Source organism: Oculina patagonica, chromosome 4 (genome assembly GCF_052425735.1).
Source record: "Oculina patagonica isolate OP01 chromosome 4, crgOcupat, whole genome shotgun sequence".
Lineage (NCBI taxonomy): Eukaryota > Metazoa > Cnidaria > Anthozoa > Scleractinia > Oculinidae > Oculina > Oculina patagonica.
In genome coordinates, this window is record NC_135761.1 from 52,281,723 (window position 1) to 52,296,033 (window position 14,311).

Sequence of the window (14,311 nt, forward strand, 5' to 3'; positions counted from 1 at the left end):
AATTTTCTTTGCTTACATTTTATAATTCTGCCAGTGGTCAGACTAATGGTAAACTTTCAAACTTGTAACGTATCAAACATGACAGACATTTTTATTGCATCTCCAAACCTGACATGCAGTGGAGTATTTTTGATTAAATTTGAGGTGTTTGGAAATACAATGAAACACTGTCTCAAGTGTTTGAGATATCTTGTCAGCTAAAACTAGAACTAAGGAGTAAATAGAGAAATAAAACGGTAAAGATCTATGCTCATTAAAGGGGCTAGGTCACCGTATTTTAGGTAATTCCATTTCTTTTCATTAATTAAGAGCTCTAAACTTCAAATTGGCAAAGCAAAGACTTTATTGGCAAAATCACGGCCGCATTTTAAATGACACATTCATACAAATTGAGATAAACTTTAAAACCATGTTGGGCCGACGTTTTTCAAGTTTACCCGAACACAATCCATTTTAATCTTCTTGAATTTTGCCCATCCATGCCCCTTTTTGGCCTTTATTTGTTTCTTTTGAGTTCTTCTACAGTTTTAAGCCGTTATTTTGATATTTCAGTTAATTATATGATTGAGCAGTTGGCCAGTGCCAATTTTTTGCCTAAAATTGTGTGACATAGCCCCTTTAAGATCAGGTATCCAAACCACCCTCACGGTTATGGCCACCTTTGTTTAAACATGTTGAATAAGAAAATATATGATTTTGAGAACAACAAAATCAAGTGTGTGTTAGTTCATTCATGCCTTGATCTTTTAGGCTATGTGTACATGGGACTGGTCCCAAATGGTTCCGTTGCAATTTGTGAATATTTAAGCAAGATAATCTCAAGGAGCACAGTGCTATCAAACAGGTCCTGATCAGGCCTGTTTACTCAGGACGAGCCTCTGTTTACATAGGATTGGTCAGGTACTGGTCCATTACTGGACCAACATGAACAAATCAGCTCTTCCATCAGTTACTCATGCGAATACTATGCATGAAGCATTCTTAGACTGGATTCATCTGAGACTGGTCCAATAGCAAAACATAGCAAAAAATTAATTGCACAGCCAGCCCCAAACATGACTGGTCAAGGTGCTCACATGGGGCTGGTCCAGTTCAAAACTGGACCTGCTATTTTGTAGGTCCAAAAATTGGTACAGATCAGGACTGGAGAGTTTTCTTAACTTTTTATTTTAACAAATTCAGTAAGACTAATTTGCTCTCCTGTGGAGAATTAATAATTATGCTGATTACGGATCTATAAAAATTTTAAGGTCACAGTCATCATAGTGAAGAAATATGAACAACTAACAAGACGTGCCAAATTGACTGAAGTCTTGATATTTTTAAATTTGTCTTTTGTCCCAACGTCTACTTGGCAATGAGCAGTTTAAGCTTTCAGGCCCAGTTGTTTAAAGCAGGAAATCTTAAGCCAATCCAAATTAAACTTCAACTTTGAGTTCAGTTTATACACAAAATTCTTCACCATTGTTCTTCAAAATTGTTCACATTGACTAACTAAAAACAAACTGTAAGTTAAAATTAACTTTGAAACACAAGAAATAAGAAATATTTTCCCTGCATTCTGGATTAGCCTGCCATCAAACAACTGGGTCTATTATAAACAACTTCTGAAAAATATGATTTCTGTGAAAGAACTGATTATGGTTGAGAATTAAGTTGAATAAAAATCATCCAGAAATGTGTACAGACTATTGTAACATTTAAGTTTGAAAAGGCTAACTGTATGTAATTCTTATATGATGTAAATTTTATGTAATATAATATTATACTATTCCAAAAATTTTTTATAAAACCACAACATTCTAACTACCGATATTTCCCAAAAAAATATTAAGAGATTTAAACCTACTACCATTAAAAAAAATTCCCCTGACAATGGTGTGTAATCTGTTACACTGAAATGGAACCCTGCCGAAAGTCAGTTTTTCCAATTAATGCATTAATCAGCACAGCAGTGCTGTCTTTGGCTATGTCTTGGGCTTTAGACAGCGTTGCATCAATCTCGCTGGTGGACGGGTCACTAAGCAGTAAGCCTTTACCTCCATATCCATCAGCCACTGTGTGATAATCTGTGAACTGTGAAAAGAAATTCAGTCATGAAGATTTTGAGCGATATTGTGTTGTTCCAAAAAATATCTAACCTCTCCCACAGAAGGATTTTTGGTTTGACATCCCACCCCTCTGGAAATTTCAGTTTAGCTTCATACTTTCCTTTAATAATTTTGGCTTAGAACTTGCCCCCCCCCCCCCCCCAGCCGACGAACAGGCTTCCAAGTGGAGCAGGGCTTAAAGTAAATTGGCAAACAAAGTGTACTGAGCATGGCTTCCGCATTTCTTTCTCCCCCAGGCCACGCCTGGCTCACTTTGCTTGCCGGTTTCTTTTATTCACCCTGTTCCACTCGGGAGCCCCCCACCCCAGAACTTCCAATGACCTTCCTTGGGGTGAGAATGTATATTTCCAGGAAACACATTGTTTTTCTTTGAACAACATTCAAACACGGTTGATTGTGGAGGTTGAGGATGCAGCGTGGCCAAGAGGTTTTAAGGTGCTGGTGTTATAATCTGGAGGTCCTGGGTCAAACCCCTCTACCCTGCCACTAGCTGGACTTGTTCTTGGTTGTCCTGAATTCAAATCCTCGGTCACGCTTTGTATTATAGCCAAATGCTCTGTCGCCTGCCAGCTGGGATTTTTAACCATGTTATGTTAATTTAATTGTTTGTTTCAGTGGAATGCCTGTAAACTACAGTGTCACTATCTTGAAGCCAAGTACATGACCACTACAAAACAACATTGTGTTGTTCCAGAAAATATCCATACCCCTCCCGTGGAAGTTTTATTTGGTTTGAATCCCCCCACCCCTTCAAAAATTTTGGCTTTTGAGACCCGCACCCCCTCAAAATTTCCAATTACCCTAAAATCAACTGGGTGGGAGGCTACCTTACATAAAGCACACAGCTAAATTTTGGTAAAGTAGACCCAGTTGTTTCTTACCTCTAAGTCACATCCAATACTTGAACCAAACATCGGCACTTGCTCACGAGCAATCTGAGACCAACATGCATCATTACCCACCAGGGCAATGATTGGAGTCTGAAAACCAACAAAACACCACCATTTACCATTGGCAAAACTCAGAATGTGAAATCTAGCAAAATAGAATAATTTATTATAACATTTATTTAATATTTTGATCACTTAAAGCACATGAGGTTGATGACAAACATGAGATAACATGTAAGTGTACGTATCAATAATTTTGTGTCCAGTTGCATTAATGCTGTAATCATTAATGATTTTAATGATTTACCTTGTGCCTTGTAAAAGTGTCAAACTCGGCTACACTGTAACCCAGAGAGCCATCTCCATAAATAACCCATACTTCAGATTCTGGTCGGCAGAGCTTGGCCCCCAGGGCAAAGCCGCCACCCACTCCAAGGGTACCAAATGCACCTGGGTCCAACCAAGTCAAGGGACCACGTGGCCTGAAAAGAGAAGACGCTTCAGCTGTGTACTACAGTGTAAGAGGATAACCTGTTGGGGTATAGCAACCCATTCAGGATGAGGGGAGTATACTCTTGTCTCTTAACGGAAGGGGGTTAAGGAGCTATGTCATGGTATTTTAAGTCATTTTTCTGATTACTCTCAAATTGAAGGAAACCTCAAAATACCGGTAATTGGCTGTTCCGAGGTTGCGCAGGGAACTGGGGCGAGTTTCAAATTTTAAGTAATCGATAATCTGACACCACCACATGAAGGAACCCGGTGAGATTGGTCATTTTACCAAGTTTGATGCTTTTAGGATGAACAGAGACGAAGTTATGGGCCTTGTAACATGGTTAAAAATCCATACAAACGTCTCTTATTTTGAGACAGCGTCCCCCAAAACCATATAAACTCTTAAAACTTTTATGATTTTTGTGATACTCTTTAAAATGTGCAAACATAGTGATTTTCATCTTAGCTTCTTTCAAATAATGGATCTTTGGCAGAATTTTACAGCTATCACAAAACGGATAAAAATTTTAAGAGTTTTTTATGGTTTTGCGGGACGCTGGCTCACAATAAGAGACGTTTGTATGGATTTTTAACCATGTTTCAAGGTCCATAACTTCGTTTCTGATCATGCTGAAAGCATCAAACTTGGTCAAATAAACAATCTCAACGTGATCTTTCATGTGGTGGTGTCAGGTTATCGATTACTTAAAATTTGAAACTCGCCCCAGTTCCCTGCGCAACCTCGGAACAGCCAATTGGTTTTCTAATGTAGAAAAATGCCAACTGAATAACAACACCCCGAAGATAAACAAGGATGGTTTTGACTGATGCAGATTAAGTCAGATTTTGAATGACAAACCTAAAAAGCTTTGGCTATTTTTTTGAAGATGCATTGTCCATCAAGCACCGGCTGCATGGGAAGGAGAAGCTCACAACACAATTTACTTTTATCAAATTATGGTATCACGATAAGAGCAGGGTCTGGACTACTAAACAACACTTTCAGGCCATGTTTTGGGCTGTCATTGAAACAAGAGGAATTGCTCAGGGATGTAGCTAAGAAAATACAAAGCCGGCTCATTAGCAAGCCCAGCAGGCTTTTCTGGTCTTGGCAGCGTTAAAAGTTACCCAAGCCTTTGTTTTCATGTGAAATTTCAGCCAGATTTAAGTTCTTGTTAAGTCAGTGAAAAGAGCAAGCAGCCAGCCCCTAGTGCATCCCTGAGTGCTGGGGATTAGGTCTCATCAATGAATCAATCATACTCCAAGATTTTTTCAAGGTTGCAAATGCACTGCTTAACCCTGTACGCATACAGTTTTCGTTTAAACAGGTGTCCACTTAGGACTATGACAGTATAAACTGACATCCCCTAAAAACTCCAGGCATGATGAATCCTTCCACCCCTCCCCCAATGTACTGTGGCGTACCTCAGGATGTATGCAGCTGTGCCTACAAAGTCTCCTCCATCAGCCACGATGATGCTGTTATTGGACATGACATTCTCCAGATTGTATAACAGCTTCAGGGGATTCAAGTGTTGTTTGAGAGATTCCTGTGACTTTAGACTGTTAAAAACAGATCAAGAGACAGTAACATTACTACATTGAAGTGAGGTAAGGCTACTTTGAAGAAGAAGACAAGAGAAGGAAAGGGAAGCCTCGAGCCAAGTGGCCCATACTGCTGGAGCTTATCCCTGGTATCCCGGTTTTGATAACATTAAGCGGCTAGGAATATTATTTTTTTTACTCCACCCTGGATGGGATGCTAGTCCATCACAGGGTTCTGCCCCCACCCCTGCCCCAGCATTATTTCCCCGATACCCATTTATACACCTTCTTGGTGGAGAGGGCACTATGAGAGTAAAGTGTCTTACCCAAAAGCACAACACAGGGACCCAGCCAGGGCTAAACCTGGACCGTTCAAACTGAAGTCTGGCACTTTTACCATTAGGCCACCATACCTCTCACACACAAGAGAAGGAAATCACCCTTTAAAGATTTTGACAATTCAGACAATGCATAAACTAAAAGAAAGATAGATGGATCGGTGGATAGATAGATAGACACAAAGTCACTACCCTAGATAAGTACTGGGCTTGATAACCAGCTGCTGTTTGCATTCTCGTCCCCCGAGTCGCTTGTCCCTCTTAGCAGACTGAGGCAGTGAGCCTTTGCATGGGAGAAAAGTGGCTCTGGGGACACATGATTTGATTGCCTAGACCTCTAAAAAAGGAAATGTAAATTTAGCAAATCAAATCAACCGTTTTAAAATCTTTTTGTTGTAATGGATTTTACTAACAGTTGATTTGATTGGCTAGATTTACATTATCTTTGTTAAAAATGTAGCCAATCAAATCATGTGTCCCCAGAGTTACTTGTCCTCGTGTCCCAGGCTCAGCCAGCTAAAAAGGACAAACGGCTCTGGGGACGAGAATGCTGCTGTTCAGAAAATGAGCCTGTGCTCTCCCCCAGGGAGGAACAAAGATCAGATTCAAGAGAGAGGCAGAAATCGAGCCTAGGTAAATACATCTAGTCAATTCACACTACAGAAATAAGAATTCAGCCGTTGCTACATGGCTCACAAGGCATGAACATGGTCATGAACAGACATTTGTGGTTTGTACCCAGCTAGTAGAACCATCATCAGCAATCACATACTGTACAACAGGTGTGCTAATACAAATACCCTCCATCGTGGGACTTGGCTGTCATAAAATAGATTGTTATATGCACATTAATGTACCTGTTAGCCTTCTCTTTTTCAATGTCTCTCTCCTTCAGTGTGTCCACCCAGTCAGTTGGACAGTTGTATCCTTTGAGACCCTTACAAAGTGATGTCATGAATGTGGCAGGATCACCTAAAACCATGGTAACAAATGAATATGAAATGGTAATGAATGTAAAAAAAATTTCAGCTCTGTTCACCGCAAAAGTTATTAATAATTAATCAAGGTTTCAAATTTAGTTTTATTTAGGTATTTATTCTTCTCACCTTGAATAGCAACTGTGGGCTTCCAAAACATGTCTGAATTCTAAAGGTAAGATGGTCATGAGTTATGAACACACAGACAAAAATAGAGTTTGATAAAAAATTGTTTCACAAATCACATGCTGCTATGATTTACCTTAAAAAGTTGGCTTTTGTTCCTATTCACAGCAATTATCTTGGACTTTTTATTCAACACTCGACCATACGATAACCTAAAGTCACAAACAGTACCTATATCCAACACAAAAAAAGAAGCATTTCAACATCTGCTGGCTTAGCAACTGCCTACAAAGACGGCATTAATACAGACCGAGTAAGACCTCATAAACGGACCTAACTTCATGTTGAATTTATGATGAATTCCAGTGCAATTGTGTTAAGTGTATAATAACTTCTTAACAGATTGAATTGGATGTAAATAAATTTCCTGGGTCAACCTTGTTTCGATGGTTTGTTGTACACGAACTGCAACAAGTTAATACTTAACAGTGTAAACTACAAGTTTCCAATTAGCAGTATTTATTGTGACAGTCGGCAATTGGTAGTTTTTGTTTTTGTATTAGATGACAGTGCAACCCTTTGGTACTAGTTAAATAAGGATGTAACAGTAACTATCTTTTGTTCTCCGATGACGGTTCTAAGTCAACTAAACCTATTTTTTTCTTTCACAATTTCCTTAGAACATTTTAACAAATAAACTGGGGACTGGGTCAACTCAATTTTCTGCTCTGATCTAGCTATCGGATAAAAATAAGTTACACAATTGAATCTTCTCTTTTTTTATTAACCACACCTGCTAAAATAACAAGATCAGCCTCCTTTAAGGCATCTCTTCTCCGTTGTCTTATATGAAGATTACTATTTCTTCCTAACAGACCACGAGCCATGCCACCAAGGAAACATGGGATACCTAATCCCTAATAGAGACAGAAAAAAAACTAAGACAACAGGCACCCACATATTAATTATTTTAATTAAAGTTAACAATTAAACATGAAGTATTTTAGATGATAAGATTATGTACACGTAGATGCATCTCATGCACCTTGCCAGTTTACCACTGAAATGCACGTGTGATTTAGCGTCTGTTACAAGCATCTCATAGTGCATCGACAGGTTAATCATACACTGTAAGTCATCTTGCTTTTCAACATTATTGTCAAAAACAATGCAGGGCATCATGCCATAATTTTCTGAGAATGTGCACCAGGACTAGTTTTGAAACAGAGGGAAAAGCCATCTTGGAAATGGCTAATTTGATTCTCTGACATAGGATTATGGAAATTAAGAACAGAGAGGAAAACAAAAAGCACACTTAGCAAGGCAGTGTTGTCTCCCATACCTCTAAAGCTTGCCTGAGTTGCTCAGCTGGAACTGGAGGTAGTGTAGACTGACTTCCTAATATAATCACTGGCCGAACTGACTTGGACACCAGTCTTACGCATTCATCAACTTTAAAGAAACAAAAATATCAATAAATATTTCATTCACATTTTGTTTATAATTCGCTCAGAGGGAAAATTTCATATGTCATTGACTGTCATACCTTGTGATGAAATGGGCATTGGAATGTCGACTGGCAATGGATCTTTAGTTTGCGGGTCCCAGGCTCCAGCAAACAAGCCATGAAGATGGTTAGAAATATACCTTGGAAAGAAGAAGTGCAAATTGATATTAATTAACATTTTAATTCAAAATTTAATTAAATTAACTTGTAGCTACCTCACAACCAGTTTTTTACACATTCAAGTGTTAGAAATAATTCAGGAATGTTTAGGAATGAGTTGTTAAAATTCAAGACAAGTTCCAACATTCCTTCCAAAATGCAAATTCTCTCAAGAAAAACAATTGAAAGTTTATTAATGTTAAGCACTAACAAGAATTTAATATGCTGACTTTGGAAACAAAGGTATTAATTAAAAGACAAACTTACCAATTAACTAGGCGCTGAGACAAGCCACGGGGAGCTTCCTGAAAACAACATGTAAATACAGTTTTTTCTACAAATGTATAATAATAAAACATGTCAGCGTAATAGATGATATACATGTAAACTATGTGACAGTACACTTGTCTGATTGACAAACCTTAAGCCCAGACTCTTTCTTGACCAGAGGGTAAGGATAAAGTGTATCAATTGGAAACTCCACGAACACAGGACCTGGAAACAGAAAATTTAATGTCTAGTAATCAACTGAGAATAACTAGTTAATAAAAATTCAATACAACAGAAAATAAAGGTATACTAAAAAGAACAAATTGTGTATCGCCATACAGCTACGATTTTAATAAACTACATAGGCCTTTCGACCGTAACGGTCCTCTTCAGTGTAGTAACATTTGAAATGGCAACGACCAGTAACATGATATTACAGTACAGATAGGGTGTGTCGAGATATTTATAAAATTAAGTAACGCCGGTGCGTAATGCACACAGATCAACCCTATTAAGGCCATCAGGTTCACTAGTGCGCAACTTACTTATCCAAATGGACTCTAACTCATTTAACTTCTCAGGAGAAGAATGGCTTAATACTACAAACTTAAATGTTTGGTTAAAAGTGGAATTATGGAAATCTAAATGAATTTTAAGGGCAGACTCCTTGCTGTTTCTATGCCCAGTTATGCGGTCACGCAACTTTTGGGTTGTGTTACCTACATATTGTTTTTTACAAAATATACATTCTGCCATATAAACTAAAGATCTAGAAGTACATGAAGATTTGCAATTAATACGAAAAGAATTCCCTGTAGTGGTACTATTTACGGTGTTGATGGGATTAATTAAATTACAGGATAAACATCGTTTAACCCCACATGGAAGTGTCCCTTTGCTCTCACCCGGTATTTTTCCAGGATAAGTGAGTAAAATAAAATAAGTGGAAAATGGTTTTTTGGCCCACTACTGGGTCTTGGATTAAGGATAGGTCATGCATGTAGCGGACTGGCCCTTGAAGTGGACAGTTTTTACAGTTGTGGCAGTGAAGTAGCATGGCTAACAGTGGTGAAAATCATAAAAGAAAGATATTTGCCACCCCTTAAAAAATTGTTATATGATGATAATCATGTTACATATAAAATATAAAATTGCACATTAATTAAAATTGGACATTGGTAACCTAGTAATTTTTACCTGGTGTGCCTGATTGTGCTATCTGAATAGCCTTTCTTAAGATGGGTACAATGTCAGCTACCCTGATGGCAAAAATTAGTTCTTATTAGTACATTTGGTATATAGCTATTACTTGCTATTTGTGCTTATTTGGGACACTGTAAATGAACTTACCCAACTAGTGGACTAATAGGAGGCTACCGTAACTTATTGGCCAGTTACAAAACAAGGCAAGAAGTTCAACTTGGGACTACAGAAAACAAATTCAGGCAGTGGCAGGATGTCCAAAAGATTTGAACCAGGGACCTATAGAAATACACTACTAAAGGCACACCTTGTTCAATGGGGCTTTATTTGCAGAGCCTCCCTGTGTTCCTATGGTAACCAAATCTTACCTTGTAACTGTAGCACAGTATTTACATAGGGGCTTAAACAAGCTCATCTGATCAATGTCTTGTAGAGCTCCACGCCCCTGAAAAAAGAAATAATAAAATACACTTTTGATTCTTAACATTATTTAACAATGACACAAATATCCTAAGGCTATACTGAGAAACCAATAATAAACTCATCGGCCACCTTCAGCAAAGATTACAAACCTTTAGCAACGTAGCTGCAGCCCCGCCTAACAACAGGACAGGAGATTCAGCCATTTGTGCATTCTTCACAGCTGTTACAGTATTTGTTAAACCTGAAATGGTACAAAAAAATTGACAGTCAAATCTCGTAGGCACTACTCAAATGAGATGTTCACTTGTAAGTTTTATAACAGGCTTTACCTTTTATAGTAATTGCAACTGTTACGGAAATTGCTACACAAGAGAAGGTTCAATTGTCCAAGAGAAGTGGCTTCTCAGTGAGACACAACTGACTGTACAGTACATATACATGTATAGCTATATTGTAAAACAATAAGTAAACATAGAAAAACATGTCTTTACCAGGACCAGCAGTGACAGCAGCCACTCCCACAACACCTGATAACCTTGCAACAGCATCTGCTGCAAATACAGCTGTGACCTATGAATAAAACGATGGTAAAAATATTCATATCACTTGAGATGGTCATCTAGTACCTACATATATCAACTTTCTCTTAGGTATACAGACATGGTCGGGTCAAAAATTGTGTCCAAAAACTCATGCATAATTGACTTAAATGGAAATTTTTACCACAAGCAAACATTACCTCATGTCTTGTATCAATGACTCTGATTCCAAGATTTTGACATGACACCAAAATTGGAGAAATGTGGCCGCCACAGAGTGTGAAGACAAACTTGACCCCATGAGACTGTACAAGGAACAAACTTGTTAGCTGAACATTATTGAATTCTGAAAGTTATAATAATAGCCTACCACAAAACAACATAGGATCATAGGAAGTGTTTCCAACAAAAACTTAAATAAATTTACCCTGTTAATATCCAAAAACTTGTGTATAAGTATCAGTACTGTAGTTCTAAACAATTTCAACCTGCATTGTTAAGTGACTTATAAACATTTCACATCAATCAGCCTTGTGGCTTTAATAATATTAATTTTATCATTGCTAATTAATCTAGCTGGGATTATTAATAAATAATCTTTTTTAAATAAATGAATGTGTGTCCAGCAGTAGCAATGAAATATATATATGATAATGCAAATGCGGCCTTACACTACTGAAGACCTGAAAAAATTTTTCAGGCTCTGAGCGGGAGTCGAACCCACGACCTTTGCGTTGCCAGTGCAATGCTCTACCACTGAGCTATCAAAGCCACATGAGAGCGGTCGTATATGGGTAATCCCTTTATGGTGGACATGATACTCGGCCCAAGTATATGTGAAATAAATGAATGTGTGTCCAGCAGTAGCAATGAAATATATATATGATAATGCAAATGCGGCCTTACACTACTGAAGACCTGAAAAAATTTTTCAGGCTCTGAGCGGGAGTCGAACCCACGACCTTTGCGTTGCCAGTGCAATGCTCTACCACTGAGCTATCAAAGCCACATGAGAAAAGGGATTACCCATATACGACCGCTCTCATGTGGCTTTGATAGCTCAGTGGTAGAGCATTGCACTGGCAACGCAAAGGTCGTGGGTTCGACTCCCGCTCAGAGCCTGAAAAATTTTTTTTCAGGTCTTCAGTAGTGTAAGGCCGCATTTGCATTATCATATATATATTTCATTGCTACTGCTGGACACACATTCATTTATTTCACATATACTTGGGCCGAGTATCATGTCCACCATAAAGGGATTACCCATATACGACCGCTCTCATGTGGCTTTGATAGCTCAGTGGTAGAGCATTGCACTGGCAACGCAAAGGTCGTGGGTTCGACTCCCGCTCAGAGCCTGAAAAATTTTTTCAGGTCTTCAGTAGTGTAAGGCCGCATTTGCATTATCATATATATATTTCATTGCTACTGCTGGACACACATTCATTTATTTCACATATACTTGGGCCGAGTATCATGTCCACCATAAAGGGATTACCCATATACGACCGCTCTCATGTGGCTTTGATAGCTCAGTGGTAGAGCATTGCACTGGCAACGCAAAGGTCGTGGGTTCGACTCCCGCTCAGAGCCTGAAAAATTTTTTCAGGTCTTCAGTAGTGTAAGGCCGCATTTGCATTATCATATATATATTTCATTGCTACTGCTGGACACACATTCATTTATTTCACATATACTTGGGCCGAGTATCATGTCCACCATAAAGGGATTACCCATATACGACCGCTCTCATGTGGCTTTGATAGCTCAGTGGTAGAGCATTGCACTGGCAACGCAAAGGTCGTGGGTTCGACTCCCGCTCAGAGCCTGAAAAATTTTTTCAGGTCTTCAGTAGTGTAAGGCCGCATTTGCATTATCATATATATATTTCATTGCTACTGCTGGACACACATTCATTTATTTCACATATACTTGGGCCGAGTATCATGTCCACCATAAAGGGATTACCCATATACGACCGCTCTCATGTGGCTTTGATAGCTCAGTGGTAGAGCATTGCACTGGCAACGCAAAGGTCGTGGGTTCGACTCCCGCTCAGAGCCGGAAAAATTTTTTCAGGTCTTCAGTAGTGTAAGGCCGCATTTGCATTATCATATATATATTTCATTGCTACTGCTGGACACACATTCATTTATTTCACATATACTTGGGCCGAGTATCATGTCCACCATAAAGGGATTACCCATATACGACCGCTCTCATGTGGCTTTGATAGCTCAGTGGTAGAGCATTGCACTGGCAACGCAAAGGTCGTGGGTTCGACTCCCGCTCAGAGCCTGAAAAATTTTTTCAGGTCTTCAGTAGTGTAAGGCCGCATTTGCATTATCATATATATATTTCATTGCTACTGCTGGACACACATTCATTTATTTCACATATACTTGGGCCGAGTATCATGTCCACCATAAAGGGATTACCCATATACGACCGCTCTCATGTGGCTTTGATAGCTCAGTGGTAGAGCATTGCACTGGCAACGCAAAGGTCGTGGGTTCGACTCCCGCTCAGAGCCTGAAAAATTTTTTCAGGTCTTCCGTAGTGTAAGGCCGCATTTGCATTATCATATATATAATCTTTTTTAAATTTATGCATTTTTTAAAATTTTGCTTTTAACTACGTGTATTTCCTGGTTGATTATAAACGTAAAGTGTCTCAGAGCTACTGTCTCAGAGAAATATTTCATCAGATCTTGGGAAGGGATCCCAGATTTCATAACATCCAAAGTGCAAAAAACCCTAAAGTTCTTACCCCTTTTTGTTTGAGAAGATTAGAAAAGTCCAATTTTCACTTTACCCCCTCCCTCTCCCCTCTCTTCTCCTCATCCTACTCCCCTCTTTGAACTTCTCTGCCTTTACCACTAGCTGTCTATCGTACACAGTTCACCATTAAATACATTTCAAAACACATATGGTCACTAACTTGTAAAACTTCACCAACTAACTCCCCACCATGTCTATTGCTGTTTTCATCAAGCTAGGAGTAAAAAAGGCATTATTATTGTCATATTATGAATATATGTGGCTTTGGGCCTGGAAGAATATGTCAACCTAATGTAGACTTCCATTTCCCTTTTAACCCATGCCAGGTTTGCAGATTATTTGGATAAAGCATTTTATTTAGCAATAATTATCCCAGTTGGATTAATTCACTTAATTAAATATCACTCTGGTTACCATGAAAGTAATGCATTTTGGCTAAAAATGCAGAAGCCACAGAAAGCTAGCTCGACCGTACCCCCTGCAAACAGGGGACAAAATCCACTTCCTTTCCGGGTCCTTAGTATTTTTTGACTGGAGTAAGAGATTTTAAAATGCATAACATAAAATTCTTAAATCAATAAAAATTGCAAGCATAAGCCGTTTATGCCAATCTCGATGGTCTCAAGAAAAAAATATAATTGCAAAATATTAGTCATGTGACAAATCTGTTCACATCGATCCATTTACAATTTTCAAGCGAAGAAAAAATAAACTTTCCATGAAAAAAAAACACTGAAAACTTTCCTACCTTGTAAATGTACCTGTGCAAGATTCTAAGTTTGTATACAAGGAGAGTAATCAAGCCAACAAGGGCTGTAACAAGACTCATAAACACCGCACAAAATACAGTCAACTCCTCCATTTTCTATTTCCACTGGGAGGGTTGAGACTGGAACTAATGGGACATCCCGCTGACTACATAAAAACGCATTTACAGTTGGTTTCCAG

At 38.6% G+C, this 14,311-nt stretch overlaps 1 protein-coding gene across 1 annotated transcript; it reads right to left on the bottom strand.

Moving 5' to 3' along the window:
- Positions 1–121: 121 nt before the first annotated feature.
- Positions 122–14,238, bottom strand: LOC144650599 (2-hydroxyacyl-CoA lyase 2-like). Its single transcript, XM_078510311.1, has 19 exons — positions 14,112–14,238; positions 13,524–13,577; positions 10,784–10,888; positions 10,536–10,614; positions 10,194–10,285; positions 9,990–10,066; positions 9,616–9,677; positions 8,570–8,643; positions 8,416–8,453; positions 8,029–8,129; positions 7,825–7,934; positions 7,276–7,399; positions 6,619–6,713; positions 6,486–6,525; positions 6,237–6,351; positions 4,922–5,059; positions 3,309–3,483; positions 2,993–3,091; positions 122–2,076 (listed from the first exon to the last, which is right to left on the bottom strand). Exons 1-19 carry the CDS (start codon positions 14,223–14,225, stop codon positions 1,891–1,893), a joined length of 1,878 nt encoding a protein of 625 aa, XP_078366437.1. The 5' UTR covers positions 14,226–14,238; the 3' UTR covers positions 122–1,890.
- Positions 14,239–14,311: the final 73 nt, after the last annotated feature.